The following is a 23,142-nucleotide window of genomic DNA, read 5'->3' as shown; positions in this document are numbered from 1 at the left end:
GGTTGGTCCTCCAGATATTACATTAATAATAGGCCCTCGAGGCTCGGTTCTCCTATCACGATCATCATTGTCCCTATCGCGACTATCATTGTCTCGGGGATTCCTATGTTCGTCCTTGGTATACCTGGACAACTTGCCTTTCCGAATCAAAAAATTCAATCTCATCCTTCAACTGCCGACAATCATCGGTCTTATGTCTCGTGTCCTTATGAAATCCGCAGCACAAGTCCTTATTTCTCTTTTCGGGGTCAATTCTGATAGGCTTTGGCCATCGAACTTCTCCCTCTTTCTCAATTTCCATTAGAATCTGACTCCTAGGGGCATTCAACCTTGCATACTCAGTGAACCTCAGTCCTGATTGCTTCCTGGTGGGTAACTTTTCACCATCTTCTCTTTTCAGAAATACTTATTATCAGCATCATATTCAATATCATTACCACGCTTCTTAAAGTCCGAGGTTGGCCCTTGGTTGTTCTGGGATTTCCTCATGCTTTCTTCCGCCTTAATATATTTCTCGACCCTTTCCTGGAGCTCATTCATGTTATCAGGGGCCCTCTTGGCCAGTGAGCGGCGAAGATTATCGTCTGTGGTTCCTTGTTGAAAGGCGATCATCGCTACCTTCTGGTCCAAATCCGGGACCTTGAGAGCTTTTTTGGTAAAACGATTCACGTACTATCGGAGGGATTCGTTCCTTCCTTGGTGTAAATTCATCAGTGAAGCAGAAATCTTGGCATGGGTCTTGCTTCCAATTAACTGGCCTATGAAAGCCTTACTCAAGTCCGAAAACGAGGATATGTAGTTTGGGGGTAAACGACTATACCAATGTTGTGCCATCCCGCTTAAAGTTTGGGGGAAAGCCCGACACTTGATAGCCTCCGTGACTGGTTGCAACAGCAATGCATTCATAAACGTCCGTACATGAGTTGCGGATCACCCGTTCCATCATAAGCTTTGATGGTTGGAAGCTTAAACTTCCTTGAGATCCTTGCAGCCATGATCTCTTTGGTGAATGGCAGAATTAGGTTATCAGGATCACCTGCAGGCAATAAGTGAATTCTATTCATACCTGAACGTTGAGGATTCTCGTCCCTTGGCTATGGCTCAAAGGGTTGCTGCCTTGCCATATCTCTCCTTAATTGCGCAATCTCTTCTTTAAAAGCTCGAATCTTGTTTTCATACTCTTGGTTCGTAGGTCTACGAGACTCGTGGTTGTTCTGCCTAGAACAATGTTGGGTACCTCGACCCTGATGTTCATCCCTCCTCCTACGTGGGGAGGGTATCGTGGTCTCTCTCCGATTCTTCGGAAGAGTCATAATCGGTCAAGTGATACTCATCTGAATTTCCTCCAGTGGTCGTCATGACTGTGGAATAATGAGTTTCAGCATCGGTAACGTTTGCTACTACATAGGTCAAAGGGGGCACAGTGCCAAAGATTAACGGGATGGTGGTTTGGGCAACGGTGGTTGCTCCGTTGCCTGAGATGGGCACAGTGATAGGAGTGGTGGTGGTGAGCGGAATGAATACGTTGAAATTCATGTGGTTGATCCGCTTGATGGGACATGAACCTCGGAACGTACTCTAGGTGTTTTCATCATGGTTGTTGTCTTCTTCCCACAGACGGCGCCAAATGTTATGGATCAAAAATCGAGGGGTGAGCTTCGTGCTTTATGACTGCTCTCGTGAGTCGGAACTCAAACGGGTCCTTACGAGATGCCTACGTATCTTCAGCTGGGTGAAGAATCAAGTCAAAAACGTAGTTCTAGTTTGGAGGGGTAGAGCCCTTTATATAGTGGTCTCGATGTTAGAGACTGATTGGAAGTAGGATTCCATGTATCTAAAACCTCATAGAAGTAGGCTTCTTCGTATGAGATAAGATAAAACTCTTTTCTTATGTAGTCGATGTTTATCTAGGACTCTGGATGTTTATCATCGAAGAATTAGAATACTCGTAGAACTTTGAAGTTTCTAGAGCCTTCCATGTAGTTTCCTACTCGGAGTAGGATTATGAATTTGGGCCATGACAGGGCTCGTTCCTGGATTCCAGCCTCGACAGGGCTCGGGACTCAATTATTGGGTTGTGACAGTCCATGTAGCCCAATTGCGGGCCTCATTATGGGCCACATTAATTAATTATGAAATTAATTAATGCTTAAGTGTTTCAGCCTCTTATTAACTCGGCTTTTATGTTTCTGGGCTTTTTAATAATCCTTTAATAATTAAGAATTATTTCGATCCCTATTAGCAAGCAAGCAACTAAATACATCGTACCCTTAATTTTAACCACCTAAAAAGATTATTTACACTCAAAAAATGATTTACTTTAAAGAAATATGAAATAACTTCAAAATATTATAGTAGAATTTTTAGTTATTTACCTGCAAGTGCATAGAATTGCAGCTGCTTGTCATTAAGCAAGAGGGTCTCATCCTTAGCCATTTGACGACGCTGTAATAAAATGTCTTCAACCATGTGCTTCCAATGAGAATTCCATAAATTAAACAAATCCGTGACTTTGCAATTGACAATTATATGCACAAAGAGTTGTCTGATTTGTGGTGGTAAACCTCCATTTGCACATTGCTCTATAACCTCATGCCATTCTTTATCATCATCAAGCAAACCATAATCCTTGCAGGCATCGCGAAAAGTGGCATGACATACGCCATTGACTGTTCTGAGACTTCTGAATGATGTTGGACCGCATACTTTTGTCAGTAGCAAACGCATGAACCATACTTCACCAGCACTATGATGTGTATATGATAAACGACCAATTTGAAAGCCTCTCTTTCTTGGATTCCATCTTCGTTGTCCATCATTCCAAACATAGTGCTCTGGGATTTGCTGGTATGTGTATTTTCTGGCAATAGGATCAGAAGCACATAATAGGAAAAAAGCTTCTAGCTTTCTTAGCTTGTCCTTCTCCTTCTCTGCAACTTTTTCAAGGGGCTGGTTAGAATGAAATGTACAGTTTTTCAGCCCTGGCAAATGAAAGGGCAATCGCTCAACAGAGATAGTGCGATGGTGAATAGGGAACCCAAAAATCCTATAAGCAGACTCGGCGCCACAAATGTATCTTCCATCAAAGTAAGCCTGAATTTCATCTACAGGCTCATCAGGATTTAAATTGGATGTCCTACGCTTCTTGCCAGTCACATGAACAGTAGCCGTGTCGTGGCCTTTCAAGCAATATTTAAATAAATATTTAATGCTTCGAGCATGGCAACATATTTCAATATTCATATGGCATTGGTACTTAACTAATACATCTCTATTATAAGGCACCACCCACTGGTTGTCCAACTCTGCATTGCGCACCTTCACAGTGATGTTTTGTCTGCGCCGTCTATATAGTGGGAAACCACTATCATCAAACATTGTTCTTGGGCAGTACCTGCATGAAGATGTAGGATTGGAATTCAAGCAAAAAGTGTAAAACAAACTTTGAAATGTAAAGCACAACAACATGGGTTTAGAGGACTTACTTTTTGAGAAAATGGCGGATACATTTCATGTCTTTCATGCAAGGAGATTTAGGATTTTGAAGGCCACAGGGGCCATGGATCATAAAGGCCTTCACTGCTGCGTAGCCAACTGGATCTTTAAGAGGATCCGGTATCTCTGCTGAAACAAATTTATCCACATTATTCTTAAGATATATCTTCGAGGCGCTGTCAAGCCATATAAGCATGTGAACATGTGGTAGACCCCTCTTCTGGAATTCAACCACGTACATCACTGTGAAATTAATGTGAGTTAATATGAGTAAAAGAAAAGAAAATGAAACTTGTTCTTAAAGTATGCTGTAATAGAAAAGAAAAAACAAACTGGTGAGAAATGAATGTACCTCCTACACAAACACCGAAATGGCCGTTCTTCTTGATGTCGTTTGTTAGTTGATCAAGTTTCAAACGGAAAACTCGTGATATAATATCTGGTGAGTTCTCTGTCTCGCAATCAGGAACAAATTGCATCATCTTTTGAATTTCATCCCATAAAGGATTCGAAGTCATCGTTAGGAACACATCTGGATGCCCAACATGTCTACAAACCGCCAAAGCATCTTGGAAATTCTGCTGCATGTAACTCTTCGAACCAACAAATCCAGAAGGTAAAATTACACCTTTTCCAACCTCAGCTGAATTAGAATCTCCCTTGCGTACAGAATCACATATATGGCTATAAAGCTCATTCCTTATTATGGTCTGATTTTTTCTAAACCACCATAACCTTGTCTGCTCAATGGAGGAGAACGCATCAACAATGTGTTGGTGAAAAAGCCAACCACCTAACCTAGGAGTAATATCTGCATTATAAAAAAAATATCAGAAAACAGTCCTGTATAAGGTGGCATCATGAAATGGAATATGTGAAATTCTAGGTGAATTTGTTTGTACCTTCATTCTGTCGAATCTGAAATCTGTAGGCATAGTAATCCTTCATTGATAAGTAATCACGGTCACTTGGATTATCAGGATCTGCACTCTTAAAAAGAATTTTGTGATGGTAACCATCTTCACCGTTGGGGAACAAAAGAGGATATTGGAGGGCCATAAACTTCGGATGAATATACGATACACGTTCCAGCTTACCCATCTTGGGCTCAATTATAATATCCCGATCAGGAGTCGTATTAGAAGTGGAACCAACCATAATTCCAGCAACTTCGTCAGAGGGAGAAATATGATTCACCCGACCTGACTCTGCTCGATAGACCTTCAGTTCAACCTTCAAGTCGACTATATCATTACTCTCCCATCGATCACGTGCCATTCTAAATTTCTTGACTAATTCATTTTGTTCATCCAACATTCGCATGAGGCCTTCAACAACCTCTGCATCTACAACTTGACCATCAGCAACATTAACCCAACGCATTCTGTTGTTGACCTCATTTCCGGTATCATATATGTAAAGTTGACAGAATTTTGGTGTGTCGCCATCATCTGGTATCAAAGAACCAAAAACGTGGTGATTTTGACCATTCAACCGGTAAATATATGGTCCTCTGCCCTTGTTAATAGAATGATCTACATTTCCCCCAGCAGATGTAAATGCAAACATTGCATTGTATGTTAGGTCCAATCAGACGTAGAAGGGGGGGGGGGTTGAATACGTCGTACCAATTTTCTTCGATTTAATTTAATTGCGGATAATCTTTGTTTCAGTCCATGTTAAATCAATCGTAAATAAATAACTCCAGCAAGTCGGGGAATATTCTTGTATTAGAAATAATCCTCGGGTGCTACAAATTCCAACACAAGTGTCGGCTGCAGAGACTACAATCACTCTATTACAAACTCTCGATAAATACGATCTTCTAATTTAACTCTCGAGAATGTGTATAGTGTGTGCACTTACAAAGTGTGTAGTTGTTTTCAAAAGAAAACATCAATCTCTATTTATAGGCTTTCCAACAACTAACCATGGTTAACGAGTTCGTCCTGGACGACTTGAGTTCGTCCTGGACGGATTCGTTTAATCAGAAATAAACTAACTCCCAGGAATAATGAAAGTGGCGCCACTTACATATATAAACATATGTATATCAAAGTTGCGCCCCAATCACTACATACAGTATTGTCTTTACTTAGAAAAATCTAAGTAAGTGATGTGAAGGGGACTGTATGGACAGGAGGCGCAACATTTGACTTTTTGGTCAAATGTTGCGCTCCATTCTTCAGTGAAGAGAGGTCTTTACTTAGCAGATTTTCCAGTGAATAAACCAAGCGCAAGTTTTGACTTTCAGTCAAACTTGGCGCCTGATCTATTATCTTCACAGTGTATGCAGTGACAACACTTAGAAGTTTCTAAGTACAACTGATGAGAGGAGGCGCAAACTTTGACCTGGTCAAAGTTTGCGCTTCAGTTGAATGCCTCATAGAATGTGTACTTAGCTATTCTTGCCTTGGACTCCCATTTTTTCACAATCATCAAATATACATATATATATATAATTAATTGTGTTAAATTAATTACTTGAATTATTTAAATTCATCTCCATTCCTTCAATTTTCATAATGATCCTTGATGGATGAGCACGAACTCTAGAAGTGTTGTGGACAGTCTCTACAGCTTTTCTTATTTCCAGAAGATCAATCAAATCTTTGAGCACACTCTTGTCTTCTTTTACCACTGACCACTTAACAGCTGCAACTGCACGAGTGATTCTTTTGGAATTGAGTTTTCCAATCTCTGTGAGTGGTATAGCAGTGACTTCAGAGTCTTTCTTCTTCTTGAATATTACAGATGTAGGATTGTAAGTAACAACAGGTGCATTTGGATTTTCAGGAATTTCAGGGTTGAGTGGAGGCAGTGGATATGGTGGTTGACGATTGATGGCTGATAAGTCTAAGTCTCTCAGAGCAGCAAAGTTCAGACGATAAGCATATAACAATTCAGCAGTTAGTCTTCCCTTGCTAGTCCTTGAGCGCTTCTCCCTGACTTGAGCTTCCAGATATTTCAGTATACGAGGATTGTATGTTGATAATGCTTCATCAGTGAGTCCAATACTCTGAATCATACCATCCTTGAAATACTTGATAACTGAAGGCTTGTCATGAATTTCAACTCCAATATCAGATATCCAACCTTCCACCATATCTCTGAATATTTCATTATGCTTTCTGCCGGTTGAGATGATCTTGTTTCTTACCACAAACAGCTCAGTTAAAGAAAGATCTCTGAGAAACTGACTTGACACATGCTTGAGTCCATGGCCTTCTCTCTGTAGCTCAAATGATATGTTCACCATCCATCCTCTCCTGGGAAGAACAGCAACAGACACAGTATAAATGATATCATTTAACACCTCGTGATAATCATGTAAATCCTTGTAGTTGTTCCTGAAGGAGTCAAAGATATCTTTTACTTCGTCATCATCATTGTCTTGAGTGACCTCTGGAAAATCAAACACAGATCTAGCAGCATCCCATTCAGCTCCATCTTTATGTAAATTGGCAAGTCTCCTTTCCCTTCGAATCCGTCTTTGGTTTTCTAACTTCTCCCTTGCTCTCCTTTGCTCAGCATAATCCCTAGCAACATTAGCAATGTCTTGTGGATTTGCAATTTCAAACTCTTCAGCAGGAAAGATGTCATTGTGATATGCAAGTTCATCAGCAAAGACTTCAGCGTCTGGGATTTCTCCTTCTTCAAGATCTTCATTCTCAGCACCAACCATCCTAATCACCCTGTCATCCACAAACTCAGGGATGTATTCATCATGACTGTAACTGAATTGATGCCTAAGAGCAGAATCAATCAGTTCTTCAGACACCCCTGTTATCACCCTCTTTCCCTTTGCTTTTTCTGCTGCTCTCTCCCCCTCAGTTGAGTAATCCTCTCTGGAAGGTTGAGATGCCAGCAACTTAGCCTCCAGGGCAGCCAACCTTTGTTCCATTGATGATTTGATTTCTACCAACTCCTCCCGTAGAACAAGATTCTCAGCTTCTAAGTGTTGAACTTTGAATTTCAGAGCTTCAAATTCTGTCACAGATACAGTTGGAATGGCAGATTCAATTGTAGGTTGGGATGTGGGGTTCTCACTAGCACGTTCTGTAGGCGTTTCCCTCGTTTCACTCAAAGCTAGAACACTCAGTGGGTCAGAGGGTTTCTGTATAGCAAGTTCTGTTGGTGTTTCCCTCTCACTCAAAGATATTCCAGCATCCTTAGATGTACCTGCAGAAGAAATCTTCTTAGCCTCTTCTAGAGAGGTCACAGAAGGTGCAATGAAGGTTCGTGAGCCTTCGTCCTCAGTTTCCTCGTCAATTGAATCTGAGTCATAAGAAACAAGTTGCCAACTACTCGAAAGTAGTGAGTCCTTAGTTGGATCCTGAGTTGGAATCTCAGGGTGGGTAGACACAGGGCTCGAAGGATGTGATCCTTGAACAGGCGAAGCACCCTGGTTTCCCACAACTGCCTTTGACGGCGAATGACTTTGTGACAAGTCCTCTACAACTGGCTCACTTCCTGATATGAAGGGCTCAGAAATAGATTGCCGTTCACCTTCGAGGGGTGAAGAGTCCTTTGAAGGATCTGGGAATGTTCCTCCCAGGGGGGTAGACAAGGATGTAGAATGTGGCAATTCATCCAAGTTTCCCCCAGAAGCCTGTGAAGGCACTTGACCCTGAAAAGGATCAGTAACAACAGTGTCTATCCCTGACATGGACGACAAGGTGTTAGCAACCGTCAATTCTTCGAAAGTGTGTGCAACCTCACTGTGCATTGAAATATCATGTGGCTGAGGTGGTGAAGAAATAGACATATCTGCAGTTGTCTCAGGTTCTATTCTCCTTTCCTGACTAGGAGACAGAGCTGCAGTTTCAGAAACAACCTCCTTATGTGGTGCACTAAAGGCACTTTCTCCCTCTCTCTCAGAAATATGAAGTGGTTGGCTGAGGGGTTGAGATGTGTCTGCTTCATGTGTTTGGGAAGTGGTGCCTTGGTTATGAATTTGGGGGATTTCAAATTCACTGGCACGTGGAGGAAGTGGAGTGAGTGGATTAAGATCCAGTAAATTCTGGACCCAATCATCAGGTGCACTAAATGACAAATTGTCAGAGTCAGAAGGTATACCTGATGGATGCAGGGGATTGTATGTGTTGGTGAAGAGTTCATCAATGTCCACCATCACATCATCAGTTGGTGCAGCTACAGTGGATTGTACAGGACTATTTGCTTCATCCTCAGAATCAGTAGAGTTGTCCTGTAGTGAATCCTCTCCATCAGATTGATCATTAGTTTCAGAGGAGACATCTGCAGCATCTTCCACAATCACTTCTTCCTCTACAGGAATATTTTGAGCCTCAGGAACATTTTCTTGGATGAGTGGCTCAGGAATTGGTTCATCATGTTCTTCAGGGACTTCTTCAGCAACAACAGGGGCAACAACAGGTTGAATTGGTGGTGGAGGTACATTTTGATTCAGAAAAGCTTGCATGGCCTCAGTGATCACCACTGGTTCATTGTTGGTGTATCCTTGATGATTCTCCAGCATTGATATCACCCTTGTAGTCATGAAGGAACAGATGACATTGTCTATATTTGGATAGACAGCACGTTCAGCAGGTGTCAACATCTGATTCAGCACGATCTGGAAGAAACGAGGATATAGAAGTACATGTCTGTTCTTCCTCAGAGAGTCCTGAAAAGCTCCCATAATCAGATGTCCCAGATTGATTCTTGAGTTTTGAGCAATGGCAATCCCAATCTCCTGATTGAAGTTGGTAATCCCATGGAATCCTCCAGTTTTAGGGGCAAACACATAGGAGATGGAATTAAAGAAGAAATTCCATTCCCTAGGCAGGTGCTTGACATACATCTTCGCTGGAAGATCACCATTTGGCTCCCTCTGACAGTGGATAGCATAGAAAAAATTAACTCGTTCAGCTCTGTCAGGAACAGCTTCAAAATTTTCTGTAGGTAGCTGGAGTGCAGTGTTCAGGGTATTCTCAGTGATAGAAAGTGTACGTCCCTGAATTGTGCAAGTAAGTCCAAGTACTTGTCCTGCATTTACAACAGAAAGAGAAGACAAAAACTCTCGTAGAAGAGATTTGTTAAGATTAACTGATTCTGTCATTGCAAATCTGGCAAAAGAAAATTCTGACATATATCGAACCCAGCGTCGATAATTCGCTTGCGTAATTAAATTATTATTTTCAACAATAGTGAAATTTGTTTTCGGAATATCAAAATTTGCAGCCATTTTCAATTAGAATTAAAAATGATTATAAATTTCGTTTCACGAATAAACACGAACAAATATTCACTTTATGTCACGAAAATAATTAATTAATAACGCTCCGAAAAACCCTAATTCCAAGAATTTTAGAATCCGATGAAATTCAAGTATGTTGTTCTACTCGAAATTCTAAGAATTATGGGATCGGCTTCGCAAATTTTCGATGCTAAACCCACGTAAAAATCTGTCCTAGAAGTTGAAAAGCTTCGAAAAACCCTTACAAAAAATAACGACGGATCGTTAATATTCTGGTAGGTATAGAAAGCTCTTGTCTCAGGGATTCCAAAACAGGTCTCAGATTGAAAAATGGACAAGAAAAATGAGAGATTTTGGTCGATTAAACAAGATGAGTCCGGGTTTTTGAAAGTGGCAGTTCGTCTGTGTGTATGCGTATGTATATGCGTTGATGGAGTTTTGAACATAATGAAAAGAAAAACTCTAAGTCCAGTACATATACACATACAGGAACGAGGCGCAACTTGGTGAATTACCAAGTTGCCCTCCATTGTACAGACAGTAAGGTGCGCTAGGCGCAACAAGTGAATTGACGAAACTGCCCCTCATACATGCACTGTATGAGGCGCAAGTTTGTACTTAGAAAAAGAATTGAAACACTCAGTCTACAGGCATATACGCTCGAGGCGCAAACTTTGACTCGGTCAAAGTTTGCGCTTCAACATACAGTGCAGCAGTATACTTGACTTAACCAAAAAAATGTATATATACATACTTAGGCTAAATTCGAGTGAAATTCTTTTATATATCAATTTTGTTAAATGAATTTTGATGAAATTCAAAATAATCTAACAAATTGATATCACAATTAAAATAAGTTTAACTAAATTAAAATTTAGTCAACAAATATTTAATGAATTGTGCTGCAATTATTTTAATTAAGATTTAATTAATGGTCAACATAAACTAATTTGAATTGCTCCAAATCCATTAATCAAATATAATTAAAATATGAATTAAATAATCACTAATATTCATTAATTGAATATAAGCACTTAAATAATTCAAAAGAATTAATTCTAAATATCTACCACTTAGCAATTAATCACATAATCACATAGAATCATGCAGATCATATAAATCATGGCAAATAATTAAAACTAATTATCAGAAAATTATGTAGAATACTGGATGCACTTTGTAAATTCACAAGTCCTGAAAATATGTAAATTTTAAAACTTGTGGACTTACGAACAAATTGCAGTTATTTCTTGTCTAATTAATTAGACATATTTAACATCCCAAGTTCACCAACCAGTCTAGAGAAAGTGGATTCGTCTAGTGGTTTAGTGAAGATGTCTGCAATTTGTTGATCAGTAGGTACGAAGTGTAACTCTACTGTTCCATTCATGACATGCTCGCGAAGGAAATGATACCTGATATCAATATGCTTTGTCCTGGAGTGTTGAACAGGATTGTTGGCAATGGCAATGGCACTCGTGTTATCACACAGAATCGGAATTTTATTCAACATGAGTCCATAATCTTGTAGTTGATTCCTCATCCACAAGATTTGAGCACAGCAACTTCCAGCAGCTATGTATTCAGCTTCCGCTGTAGACGTAGACACGGAGTGTTGCTTCTTGCTATACCATGACACCAACCTTCGTCCAAGAAACTGACAGCTTCCTGAAGTACTTTTCCTATCAATCTTACATCCTGCAAAGTCAGAATCTGTATAGCCAATCAGATTAAAACCTGTATCTTTAGGATACCAAATCCCTAGATTGGGGGTTCCCTTAAGATACCTAAAAATACGCTTAACAGCTATAAGATGTGACTCTTTAGGATCAGCCTGGAATCTAGCACATAAACAAGTTGCAAACATGATATCTGGTCTACTAGCAGTTAAGTATAAGAGAGAGCCAATCATACCTCGATACTTCGTGATGTCAACTGACTTACCAGATTTGTCCTGATCAAGTTTGACAGCAGTTGGCATAGGGGTTTTGGCAGGAGATGCTTCTTCCATTCCATATTTCTTCAGAAGATCCTTGATGTATTTAGATTGGCAGATAAAAATACCGTCAGGCTTCTGAATAACTTGAAGTCCTAGGAAGAAGGACAATTCTCCCATCATGCTCATCTCATACTTGCTCTGCATTAACTTAGCAAATCTCTCGCACAAAAGATCATTAGTAGAACCAAATATAATGTCATCGACATATACTTGTACAAGAATTATATCATCCTTATGCTTTTTATGGAAAAGAGTTTTATCGATGATACCTCTGGTGAAACCATTTTCAAGTAAGAACTTGGAAAGAGTGTCATACCAGGTTCGAGGGGCTTGCTTCAGGCCATAGAGTGCTTTGAAGAGAAAGTATACGAAGTCTTCAAATTCTTTGTCTTCAAACCCAGGGGGTTGTTCAACATAGACTTCCTCTTCCAGATCACCATTCAGGAATGCACTTTTCACATCCATCTGATATACTTTGAAGTTGGAGTGTGCAGCAAATGCTAAGAACATCCTGATTGCTTCAAGCCTAGCAACTGGAGCATAGGTTTCATCATAATCAATTCCTTCTTCTTGTGAATAACCCTTTGCAACCAGTCTTGCCTTATTCCTCGTAATAATACCATCTTCATCCAGTTTGTTTCTAAAAACCCATCTAGTGCCAACTATAGATTTTCCTTTAGGTCTTGGCACCAGCTTCCAAACTTTCTGCCTTTCGAATTGATTGAGTTCTTCCTGCATTGCAGATACCCAATCTGGATCACTTAGAGCCTCTTCAACTTTCTTTGGTTCTATCTGAGACAAGAATCCAGCAAAGTTGCATTCATTCTGAGTTGCTCTTCTAGTCTGCACTCCTGTGTCTGGATCACCAATGATTTGTTCAACAGGATGGTCTCTACTCCATACCCTTTGTCTTGGCAGATTCAATCTTGATGATTCACCAAAATCATAGTTGTGTTGAGTGTGATGACTAGTGGATCCACTTTGACTTACTCCCCCTGAGCTGATGTAGATTCTATTTGATGATCCTCCACTTTGACCACTGTGACCATGATGATCATTTGTATTGTTGCCAATACTTCCTCCAGACGGTTCAGGATCAGCATTCTCTTCATTTGCATTAGGATCTCTTATATCAGCTTCAGGTTGATCTTCTCCTAAATAGATGTCTTCTAAATTCTCAAACTCCAGAGAATCAGATTCATTTTCTTTTTGGAGACTTGGGAGTTTGGTATCATCAAATCTTACATTGATGCTTTCAATCAGTTTGTCGTCATTGATCAGATAAACTCTGTAGGCCTTAGACTCCAAAGAATAACCCAGAAAGATGCCTTCTTCAGCTTTGGCATCAAACTTTCCCAGATGCTCTTCTTTTAACACAAAGCATTTTGCACCAAACACATGAAAGTAACTCAGTGATGGTTTTCTGTTGGCCATTACTTCATAAGGAGTCTTATCCAAATCCTTGTTAATCAGGGTACGATTTTGAGTGTAGCAAGCAGTGCTTACAGCTTCAGCCCAGAAATAAATTGGAAGTCTTGATTGACTAATCATAGTCCTTGCTGCTTCAATCAAGGTTCTGTTCTTCCTTTCTACGACACCATTTTGTTGTGGAGTCCTTGGAGCTGAATACTGACGAGAGATGCCCTTATCAGTACAGAAGTCATTAAGAACAGCATTACGAAATTCTGTTCCATTATCTGATCTGATTGCCCTTACTGGCAGATCTGCTTCCTTTTCAATCTTCTTGATATGATCAATGATGACGAGTGCTGCTTCATCCTTTGAATGTAAGAATAATACCCATGTGTATTTTGAGTAGTCATCGACGATCACAAGAGCATATCTTTTCCTTGATATAGAAGGAATGTTGACTGGTCCAAACAGATCCATATGAATCAGTTGAAGGGGTGAACCAATATCAGTCATGCCTTTGCTCCTGTGTGATGCTTTCTTTGACTTCCCTTTTTCACATGCATCACAGAGTCCTTCTTGACAGAATTCTTTCTGTGGCAATCCTCTCACAAGTTCCCTTTTTACTAAAGAGTTCATAGTCTTAAAGTTCAAGTGTGAGAGCTTCCGATGCCATAACCAACTATCATCAGCAGAGGCCTTGGTGTAGAAACACTTGACCTCCCCCTTACTTGCTGAGTCTATGTCGGCTATAAACAAACTTGATTTTCTTACACCACGGAGTGTAAGACCCTTGTTCTTCCGGTTTTGGATTAAGCAAACTTCCTTCTGAAAGATTACGTCGTATCCTTTGTCACAGAACTGACTGATACTCAGTAAGTTGTGCTTAAGTCCTTCCACCAGAGAGATATCTTCAATGATGACATTTCCAACTTTCAGCTTACCATATCCCGTTGTAAAACCTTTGTTGTCATCTCCAAAGATTACAATTGGGCCGGTTCTCATCACCACATCTGTGAGCAGGGACTTTTCTCCAGTCATGTGTCTTGAACAACCACTATCAAGAACCCACACAACTTTACTTTTCCTTCATGTGCCCTGCATTCACAAATGGATTAAACTTTCTTTGGTACCCAGACGTTCTTGGGTCCAGGTGATTTAGTAGAAACAGGATTATCAACAGAAACTGGTTTAACATGTGCTTGTTCAGGGGTGACTGGACTCTTCTCCTTTTTAGTCTTAGCAGAAGTGCTTTTAGACTTGGAGTTGGGAGTTTCCTTCTTCTTAGAAGGACTAGCAGTCTTTGCCACAGGGGCAACAGAAGGTGCAGGCATATTCATATTCATGGTAGATGGTGCAGAAAAAGATGCATTTAACATGGTAAAGCATGCAGACATCATATTCATAGCACATAGCATGCAACCTACTCTACCACATGGCAAATGAACAGCATTCATGTTAACAGTATTAGGCATGCTAGAAACAGAATTATCTACTTTAATCACTTTACATACATGAGTAAGATGATTAGTAGAATTGCAATTATTACAAACCTTTCTAGCATTAGAATTCCTAGAATTGGTGTTCTTAGGATCTAACTTGTCATTGCTGTTGTTCTTCTTTTTGTTGGAAATAGTACTTCCTAATCCAGTTTTATCTGAGTCATCTCTGACATGGGAATTAGAAGGTACATCTTGTGATTCCTGTTTTACTTGAGGCTTAACAACTTCCTCATTTTTCAACTCTTCCTTGATGACAAGGTCTTCTTCTATCAGAGGTTCTGTTTGTGCCATTCTAAAGATAGGGGTCTTGGTGTTCTTCAGAATTTTAGGTATATTTGTTCCTTCAGGAGCATTCTCAGTTCCTGCTGAAACAAATATGCCTTCATTCTCTTTTCTCTTCTTTCTTTTGGCTCTTTCCAAAGAACTATAGGCAAGGCCAATAGCAACCTTCTTATCAACCCTTTGACTATCCAAGATCTCTTTCTGTAGAAAAGCAGAATTCTGATAGGCCCTAAGCTTAGTTTCTAGGTCAGCAATCTGAGACCTAAGGGACTCCTCAATTTCTGCACTACACTTCTCCTTATTCTCTAGATATTCAATTCTATCTTTAAGGTTAGTGTTCATGAGTTTCTCTAAAGCTAATTCATCTACTCTTTCTTCAAGTTTAGCTATCTTTAGAGAAAGACTACAGTTATCTGATTCTGAAGCTAATAAACTAGTGTGCAAGTTATACATCTCTTGACCTAGTTCATTTATAGTCTTTTTATAATCAGCAGTAGTCATGTCATCAACAGAAATTTCAGGAGATACCTGAGATGGAGATTCCTCGACAGTGTCAGCCATTAATGCAAATGCATAATTGCTCTGGACAGGTTCATCATCAGAATCTGTGTCATCCCAGCTTTTTCCCTCAGCAATGTAAGCCCTTCCTTTGTGCTTGGCCACCATTGCTTCCAACTTAGCTTTCAGCTTCTCATTCTCTTTCTTCAGATCCTCATAAGAATTCTTCTTCCCATATGAGTTGCTTCTTTCTCTGACAGGAGCCGCTTTGGGTTTCCTGCACTCTGTTGCAAAGTGCCCTAAGTCATTGCAGTTGTAGCATCTGACCTTGCTCTTGTCATACATGTTTGGTTTGAAACTGCCAGTACTCTTTGACCCTGACCCTGAGTATCCTCCTTTACTCTGAAACTTGTTCCCTGAAGCTTTCTTGTACCGGGGGTTCTTTCTGAACTTGATATGCTTAAACCTTGCAGCCATATAAGCCATTGACTTATCTTCCAGCTGCTCCAGCTCTTCTCGAGTGTAGAACTCATCCTCCGGTTCATCAGAAGCTTCATCAACTTCAGCTTCTACAATCTCAGTAATGGTAGAAGGATAGTCAGCTTTAATGGATGAACAATCACTCTGAGCAACAGTGTGATCATTGATACCATATTCAATTAATTGTTGATAACCAAAGTATGGTTGATCAGCAATAAGTGCAGTGGTCTTCTGTAAGGCCATACTCTTGGATTCTGTTGATCCACCACCATATATAATCTTTCTCTGTTCAAGTTCCATCTCAAACGTCTTCAGTTTTCCAAACAGCTTTTCCAAAGTCATAGTCCTGAAGTCGCTTCTTTCCCGGATGGTCTCTGTCTTTACAACTAGATGGGGTGGCATCGCAAATGAGAACTTTCTGTTAATCTCTTTCTGTGGATAAGTCTTTCCATGCAGGGTGAGTTCATTCAGTAACAACATGAACCTCTCGTAGATTTGAGAAATGTTCTCTCCAGGTATTGCCTGAAATGCTTCATATCTGGCAATTAGCATATCGTATCTGTTTTCCCTGACTTCTTCAGATCCCTCCATCAATGCCTCAATAGTGTCCCACATCTGCTTTGAAGTTTTCAGACTTAGTATCAGATGTGTCATTGTCTTGGTCATTGATTCAACAATTATGAGTTGCAGATTATGATCCTGTGCAACATATTCCTTATCAGTGTCAGTGTATTCACTTTTCTCTTTGGGAACAGACTTCTGTGGAATACGAACACCATTTTCAACAGATTCAGGAATAATCTTCATAGGCACAAATGGACCATTTTCCAGAATCCCAATGAACATGGGATTAGCAACTCTGATGTACAGCAACATCTTCATCTTCCAGTTGTTGTAGTCATCCTTGTCAAATGGAGGTACTTTGATTCCTAACTTGTGTGTCGACATTGTTATCAGATAAAATTACGATTGTACGGACAGCTAGCTTTTCAGATTGGTTACGGATCTCAGATCTGTATATCGATCAGCTAAGCTCTGATACCAATTGTTAGGTCCAATCAGACGTAGAAGGGGGGGGGGGGTTGAATACGTCGTACCAATTTTCTTCGATTTAATTTAATTGCGGATAATCTTTGTTTCAGTCCATGTTAAATCAATCGTAAATAAATAACTCCAGCAAGTCGGGGAATATTCTTGTATTAGAAATAATCCTCGGGTGCTACAAATTCCAACACAAGTGTCGGCTGCAGAGACTACAATCACTCTATTACAAACTCTCGATAAATACGATCTTCTAATTTAACTCTCGAGAATGTGTATAGTGTGTGCACTTACAAAGTGTGTAGTTGTTTTCAAAAGAAAACATCAATCTCTATTTATAGGCTTTCCAACAACTAACCATGGTTAACGAGTTCGTCCTGGACGACTTGAGTTCGTCCTGGACGGATTCGTTTAATCAGAAATAAACTAACTCCCAGGAATAATGAAAGTGGCGCCACTTACATATATAAACATATGTATATCAAAGTTGCGCCCCAATCACTACATACAGTATTGTCTTTACTTAGAAAAATCTAAGTAAGTGATGTGAAGGGGACTGTATGGACAGGAGGCGCAACATTTGACTTTTTGGTCAAATGTTGCGCTCCATTCTTCAGTGAAGAGAGGTCTTTACTTAGCAGATTTTCCAGTGAATAAACCAAGCGCAAGTTTTGACTTTCAGTCAAACTTGGCGCCTGATCTATTATCTTCACAGTGTATGCAGTGACAACACTTAGAAGTTTCTAAGTACAACTGATGAGAGGAGGCGCAAACTTTGACCTGGTCAAAGTTTGCGCTTCAGTTGAATGCCTCATAGAATGTGTACTTAGCTATTCTTGCCTTGGACTCCCATTTTTTCACAATCATCAAATATACATATATATATATATAATTAATTGTGTTAAATTAATTACTTGAATTATTTAAATTCAAATAATTCACAATTAATATATATATATATATATATCTCATTAATAAGTTCTTTTGGCAATAAATCCTGGAGCAGCTCGATTGACTTGATCAATTAATTCGTTGATCGAATCCATTGAATACTTTCGTATGTCCTGACGTCCTGTGCACTGGTCTGGTTCACGAACGACTCGAACTGAAAATAATCCCTTGAATTCTTTTGCTTGATAATATACTTGATCAGTCATTCCGGGTTAGGTGTTGCTTCGATAAATCAAATTAAATATACTGGAATCTTCTGGTCTTTGATACTTGATCTTCAGGCAACCTTGATAGCAGAAACTAATTGAGCTTTATTCTTCACTGAGGCTTGAACATGTTAATGAACTTCTTCCAGTGGACGGATGCTCGTCTCAGATATCTTGATTGTCTTTGACTGTTCGTATCGAATCTCCAACTTGTAGATTCCTGTATTATACTTACGTATTGTTTCCTGTCTTTTGTTGTGTTGAGTTATCGTAATTACATTTACGTTACATTATGCTTTACATTTTATAATCTAATACTTCTTTTAAAATCACGACCTCTTGCTTCACCATTGTAGAGTGATAGCAGGTAATTTGGAGTTTGAGGAGTCTTTGGTAAACTCACCTCACCCTTCTTACAACATATGGAGAAGATTGGAGTCCCTTTGGTAACACCTTTGTTTACACGCTCCTCATGCCACAGCTGAGCATGGCAGTGAATACACTTGTACGAAGGAGAACCAAGTGTTGCATACTCTTCAGGTATGACATACTGACTACCACGACGTTTTTTCGTCCGGTTTTCAGTAGCCCTTACACGGTGTTCTTCATCTGTAAAGTAGAAAAAGATATGATTAAGCAGTGGAATACAAATGTATATTGAGCAGCGGCTATACTGGATTATGAAGTCACAGTGATATTACCGCTGGCAGAGTCAGAAGAGTAATCTTGCTGATGCATAGTAGATCCCAGCATATCATCTGCTGCATATGGCAAAATATGTTCTGAAAACCAATGAATATAGTTGAGGCAAAAAGAAATATTAACAACAGTTTGACAGACCGTCTGAGCACTCAGAATCAAATAAACCATCATCTGAGAAGTACACTCCTTCCGTTGCTGTCTCATCTGTAATGCATGCAGTACAAAATTAACATTGAATACAATAGATAAATCATGTTGATGCTGCCGTTTTGAAAGTAAATACAACCTTTATCATCATACAGATGTGGCGCGGTATTAGGTTTCTCACTTAACTCCTCATCAAAAAGATTCCGACTCCAATCATTTAGCGGTATATTTTCCCAATCATTGTGAACTGCTTTTCCCTTGCGCTTGGCTCTTTTTGGCTGCAACTTTGCCCCAGTTGGTATGTTTGTAATATTCGATAGTGGTGTGTTTGTAATATTCGATAGTGGCGTCCTAGTACATGCTTTTTTTGTACTTCTCTCTGGGATGCCTGGTCCTGCAGGTTTTATTCTTCCAATTATTAACTGCTGAGAATTGATCTTAACACTACTTTTAGGTGGCATCATATGTGATAAGAAAGGTGGGAAGACCTTGTTCAGAAGTTCTCTGAGACAGCGGAGTGGGCACAGCTCGTGTCAAAACAGATAAGGGAGAGTTCTCGTTAATCTCAGCAACTTTGTTCCCAGTTCGGACTACATGTTAATTACACATATTAACTTTAATAAAATATAAAAAAAACACATCAATAAAACTACCAAATGGAAAATTAAGCTACATGATATGATGATGTTTAACCAACTAATGTAATAAACACAACATCTAACAAATACCCAACAGTAGATACATAAGCAAGAAAGCAGCTAATTACATGCATGGTAAACTGAAGTTTAACATTCATCCAACAGTTGATACATAACCTAGCACGCAACTTTGATTTATATTACATATATCAACATTATAATATAAATCTCAAATAAATAATCAAGCAACTCTTATGTACACGTTGGCGTGGTTGTAACAGGGGAACTTCCCGGCGTCTGATCCTTCCTCTTCCTCGCGCTTTTTTTTCTTCGGTTAAGCGACTTATAACCTGAAAAAGGGAGATTGTTTTTTTAAGGTCGGTTTATTGTGTGTGTGAAAAACTGCAACAAACACGGTAGAGAAGTGGAGGAACCTTGTATCATATCCTCGGAAGTGAATAGACGCCACGAACGATCATCATCATCCTGCTAGTAAACCAAAGCGAGAGCTTTTGTAAGAAACATCTCAAGAAATACTAAGGAAGAAGGCAACATATACACTATACTATAACCTGGTTCATGGCTCCCGTAAAACTGCGGAAGAAAATCAAAATCAGCAAGACAACTTTGTGGCGTCGTAGAGTTCAGCAATGGAGGATGCTGAGTTTTGAAATTTGAAATTAGTAAAATATCTTTACCACACATCAAAACAACATAAGCTTGTTACATAAGCTTTCTTGCAAGTACGGTGGAGTGAATAAAAAAACCAAAACAGCTGCAAGGAGATAGCACGTGGGTCATTGAGTGTACGTGGCTGAAGGAGAACAAAGCGGTGGCAGTTTTGTAATTACATGGAAGTTAGAGGTGAAAGAACTAAGGGGGTGGTAACTGTACATAACAGGCATCAGGAGCTATAATATAAAGAGATTGATTGGTGATATTATAACTGTAAGTTACAAAAGTACTTAAAGACAATATTTTTTTATTCTTTTTTTAACGTAGGAACCCGCAGCTGCTACCCTATAAACCCACGAGTTCACGCAATAACCTGCAAACTACGTGAACCAAGGTAAACCGCACTTAAGCGACAGGCTCTGGAAGATATAATCACACATTCTGCTCCCTGTTAAAGACAATATTGATTATCATTAATGGGGCTGTTAAAATTTTGAAGCGAAGGTGGTGGAAAACAGCTTACAAATAGTGGATCACATCACATTCAAGTGAAAAAGCACTCACATTCAATGAGATTAGCTTGGTAAATCCATCAAAGAAATATATTCTTTTCATCTTATATTTTATATCTATTATATACTCGTATGTTTCGTGCAGGTGCCGTTTTCTAACAATTTTAATAAAATCACATTAGCATAAAAGTCTTATACGAAGTGTAATTTGGTGAAGTCTAATTACAGAGAGGCTATTAGTCATGTATACAACCACAATCTCAACTTTTTAATGACATATTTGATTGACCTCATTAATAATATACTTTTTGAGACATGAGATGATGTTCAAGTTTATCATTGTTAATATTAAGAATAACCAAGAACTATCTAGTAAAGATGGAAACGATGTGTTACGGATAGTAATGTTGTCGATGAGAAAATGAATGGATAAAGATTATGGTAATGGCCATTATGTTAATGATTTCAGTTTATATAATTTATGTTTGTAATGTAATTTCTGAATAAAATATCATATGATCAATGTGTTTTTCAAACACTTGTCATCGTAGCATTAACAATAACATATACATTACTGATTTCACCATTGTCTTTGTCACCAAATTATAAAGAGGACATGACAACCAGCACAAAATATATTTCAAAATCAAATGCAAATACATCCATAACAGGAGATTAAAATGTTTGTGATTTTTCAAAATTATAACGGCCGCTAATGTTGTGTAAAATACTAAAAGTTGGAAAATATATATACACGATTATTTTGCAATTATATATTCTCTTATTTTAAAATAAAAAATATATTTATCTCGCTATTAAATTATTACTAGTTGATTAAATTTCGACCTCACATGACTACAAAACTCTAAATAGAGTGCGTCTTTAAGTAAATTTGATATCATTGTTAATATAAATTATTTAGATTATTTTCATTTTTTCATATCTATATACTTATGTGTGTGAAAAAAGTATCTATATAGTTATTATATTAAAATTCCATTATAACTCCAATATAAATTCAAGTTGGGCGGTGAATTTCTTTTAAGAAAAAGTCATTTATTTATCGGAAAATTTATGACAAGAACTTATTTCAACAAAAAAGTTCACATTTATGAAACATGTTCTATTAGTAGATGTGAATTTTTTTGTTGAAGTAAGTTCTTATCTAATTTTTTTAAGTAAGTTCTTATCTTCATCTGATCATAAGACACACCATAAATTCTCTTAAAATTATTTTAAAAATCGGTTTAGGAGATCTTCGAGGCACCCCATACATTAACTGGTTCTAAAACAACTCGATTGGATTTAACTATCAGTTATGCATTTTTTTTAATAAAATTGATCACCGTCAGATTAGATTATTAAAATCAGTCTACGCCGTCTAGATGGCAAATAATATATATATTATGAATAAAATATTAAATACATTAATAATTAAAATAATAAAATAATAAAACAGTCACTTCTATGTTATTTCAATCTTGTATAAATAAATGAAACAACTAATTTGAATTTATTATCTTGTATACCATATTAATGTGTGTGTATTTATTCATTTAGTTATTTATTTATTAGGATAATCTTTATTCTGTATATTAAATATTTGATGTCACATTATTTATTAACTATAGTTATGGATTTTTCCACAAATATTCAAGTTTAGAATTTTTTTATAAATATATTTTAAATTTGTAAGAAAATTTGCAAATGTATAACTTTTCAAATAAAAATTGTAACAACACCATATTCTCAAATTATTTGCAACTATATTTGCAAGCACAAACACAACTAAAAAAAAATTATTGAATGAGTGCTTTGTTGGCTGCTGTCAAATAAGGAACAATCGGAGTCTGCTCTTACTTGCACATAATTTGAGGAATATTAATTCAGTCAAATAACTTTATTAAAATTAGTCTAATTGGGGATTATCTTAGTGCTTATATTCTATCTATCTATGCTTCTTGCAACCGATTATATCTCTACTTATATTCTATTTATTTTGCCTCTCCCGCAACTGATCTGGGGCAAGACCTAATAACGCTTCTCGCTCTTCAACGTGAACCTTGAGAGAAATGTTGTAGACAGGGTCTAGATGTGTTTCATAGGTAAGTTAAGAAACCCGCGATCTTGTTCAGGAGATTTTCGATGTGAAAGCTCGAATACTTATTAGGATGAATTTTTTTCACGTACTAACGTTCACATAAAATATGAAAATTGTATTTAGTTGTATACGATTGAAAGATATTTTTATAAATATTTTCAAAAGATGATAAAATTATAATTTTTTATAAAATTTAATAGTTTTGGTAAAACTCTAATACTTTTATTATATATACGTATGCTAATATAAATCATTTTATAATTATAATTATTTAATACTAAAA

General features: G+C 38.1%; 1 protein-coding gene and 1 long non-coding RNA gene across 2 annotated transcripts; both read right to left on the bottom strand.

The window, feature by feature from the left end:
• Nucleotides 1-902: 902 nt before the first annotated feature.
• Nucleotides 903-9,577, bottom strand: LOC135151551 (uncharacterized). Its single transcript, XM_064090072.1, has 6 exons — nt 8,473-9,577; nt 4,398-5,030; nt 3,848-4,306; nt 3,486-3,738; nt 2,376-3,394; nt 903-1,036 (listed from the first exon to the last, which is right to left on the bottom strand). The coding sequence occupies exons 1-6, from the start codon at nt 9,575-9,577 to the stop codon at nt 903-905; spliced, it is 3,603 nt and encodes a 1,200-aa protein (XP_063946142.1).
• Nucleotides 9,578-19,821: 10,244 nt separating this feature from the next.
• LOC108214050 (uncharacterized) lies at nt 19,822-20,285 on the bottom strand. The gene is made up of 3 exons (XR_001805473.2): nt 20,144-20,285; nt 20,006-20,057; nt 19,822-19,921 (listed from the first exon to the last, which is right to left on the bottom strand). It is a non-coding gene; the product is annotated as an uncharacterized LOC108214050 (long non-coding RNA).
• Nucleotides 20,286-23,142: the final 2,857 nt, after the last annotated feature.

This window comes from Daucus carota, chromosome 3, assembly GCF_001625215.2.
Source record: "Daucus carota subsp. sativus chromosome 3, DH1 v3.0, whole genome shotgun sequence".
NCBI classification, from domain to species: domain Eukaryota; kingdom Viridiplantae; phylum Streptophyta; class Magnoliopsida; order Apiales; family Apiaceae; genus Daucus; species Daucus carota.
The sequence above is the reverse complement of the archived record's forward strand: the minus strand, read 5'-3'. Positions and strand labels throughout refer to the sequence as shown.